This window comes from Nicrophorus vespilloides, unplaced genomic scaffold (assembly GCF_001412225.1).
Source record: "Nicrophorus vespilloides isolate i.1.1-1 unplaced genomic scaffold, Nicve_v1.0, whole genome shotgun sequence".
In the NCBI taxonomy this organism is placed as follows: domain Eukaryota; kingdom Metazoa; phylum Arthropoda; class Insecta; order Coleoptera; family Silphidae; genus Nicrophorus; species Nicrophorus vespilloides.
The window spans coordinates 1-1811 of record NW_017097389.1 but is presented as its reverse complement, the minus strand read 5'-3'; the positions used below and the strand labels follow the sequence as shown (position 1 = coordinate 1811).

General features: G+C 35.6%; 1 protein-coding gene across 1 annotated transcript; it reads right to left on the bottom strand.

Annotated features, from left to right (window-relative positions):
• Positions 1–786: 786 nt before the first annotated feature.
• Positions 787–1749, bottom strand: LOC108559987 (the record flags this gene model as incomplete). The annotated part of the gene is made up of 2 exons (XM_017917393.1): positions 787–1113; positions 1162–1749. Coding segments are annotated over 2 exons (915 nt in total), but the record flags the coding sequence as incomplete, so codon positions are not given.
• Between the last annotated feature and the right edge of the window lie 62 nt (positions 1750–1811).

The following is a 1811-nucleotide window of genomic DNA, read 5'->3' as shown; positions in this document are numbered from 1 at the left end:
TATATATTTTATTTGATTCTCAAGCTAAGACGGAATTATTCATGCTGCTTCTGCGAAACATTCTGGATCCAAAGTATGGAATGTTCAAAGAATATGAAGAGACAACGAGCATATAGTTCTTGGAAGATTCTTTCGAGGATGAAATGATGTAATTCCTGATCGGCTTGATATGCGAACTCGCCATTTACAATTTCACCATTTTTGATATTCCATTCCCATTGGTCCTCTATAAGAAGCTACTGAAAGAGCATGTTAATCTTTTCGACGTCAAATCTCTTTCCCTAACAATCGCCAACTCGCTGCAATCGCTGTTGGTCTACCAAGAAGACGATTTGGAAGAAGTGTTGAGTTTGACATTTGAAATCAGCAGAGACGTATACGGGGTTGAGAGATCTATACCATTGAAATCTGAAAGCGATACACCTGTGACCTAAATAAGTAAATGTTCATTAACAATATTTTACTGTACATAACTTTCCTCAATTTTCAGATATGAGTACGTCGAACTATATGTTGATTATCTGTTAAATAAATCAGTTAAAGATATAAAGGATTTATGAAAGTCTGCGATGGAAGGGTTTTAGAACTGTTTCATTTCATTTCAAATTCTTATATCTTAACCGGAAGTGATCGAATTCCAATCCAAGGAATGAAAGCATTAAAGGTATGCTGCTATATTTACTGGATAAATTTTGTTCATATACTACTAGTTTATTTTTTTGCAGATTATTTTTCAACAAATGTTTACCAGTTACTGGAATTTCTACACAATCATCTGTAGATTACCGAAGTCGAACATGTCAGGTGGTGGTTCACTTAACGAGCTGCACATCTGAGTAGACATAGTACTCAAAAGATATTCCTCCTTAACAGGCAATTTAGACTTGTCCTTCTGGATAATCTCATTCGGTAGATTGGAGGCTGCGTCTTCTGGAACCTCGGTCAACAGGGGTATGGAAATTGATTCTGTGAACGGTTTCTTGTCTTTTCGGTCCAAGCTCCGCTTCGGACTTCCACTACCGGTATTGGTCACAATTTCAACTCCAAATCTCCAAATCTCTAGAAGCAACTCCAAATCTGAACTGGCCATCAAGGCGATTTGCTGCTGCGAAACTGTTTGAGAAATGTTGGGATCCGTTATAGTGATTGCATCTAACTTACTTGTCTTCTTGCGTTTACTTAGAGTGAAATAAATATTTTCAACAACATCTTCTGGATTCTTCTGTTCATTTTTAGAAGCGCGTGCCGATGTCTTCATTTGTTTTATCTCGTTTAATATTTCCTCCTTTTCTGGTTCTTCTTCTTCGTCTCGTTTTTCATTTTCGAGAACCAGAACGGTTTCACTTATTTTGGATTTACTTTTCTCAGTATCTTCTTTCATTGTTTTCTCAATAGTATTTGTCTCTACTTTGCTATCTTTCTTTACTTTCACATAGGCGCCTTTAGAAAGGCGATTGCTCTTTTCTGCTTTATTAGGAAGATCATCTTGCAGATCATGTTTGCCGGATTCAACTTTCGAAGATTTTTTCGACTTTTCTACTTCCGGTTTATCTTTAGTTTGAGACTCTAAATGTTTTTTTCGCCTCTTTGATTCATCGAATACAGTATCTGCAGATTCCAAAGCAGCTTCAAAGTTTAACTTTTTCACATTTTTAGCTTTATTCTTTTTAGGTTTTACTTCTTCTTGTGCGTCTATATTTTTAATATCTTTCAAACCACTACTTTTCTTTTTCACCTCCTTTTGTTTACCTATAATTTTTTCCTCAAAGATGGTTTTCACTTTCTTTTTACCGGATTTACCTTCAATTATA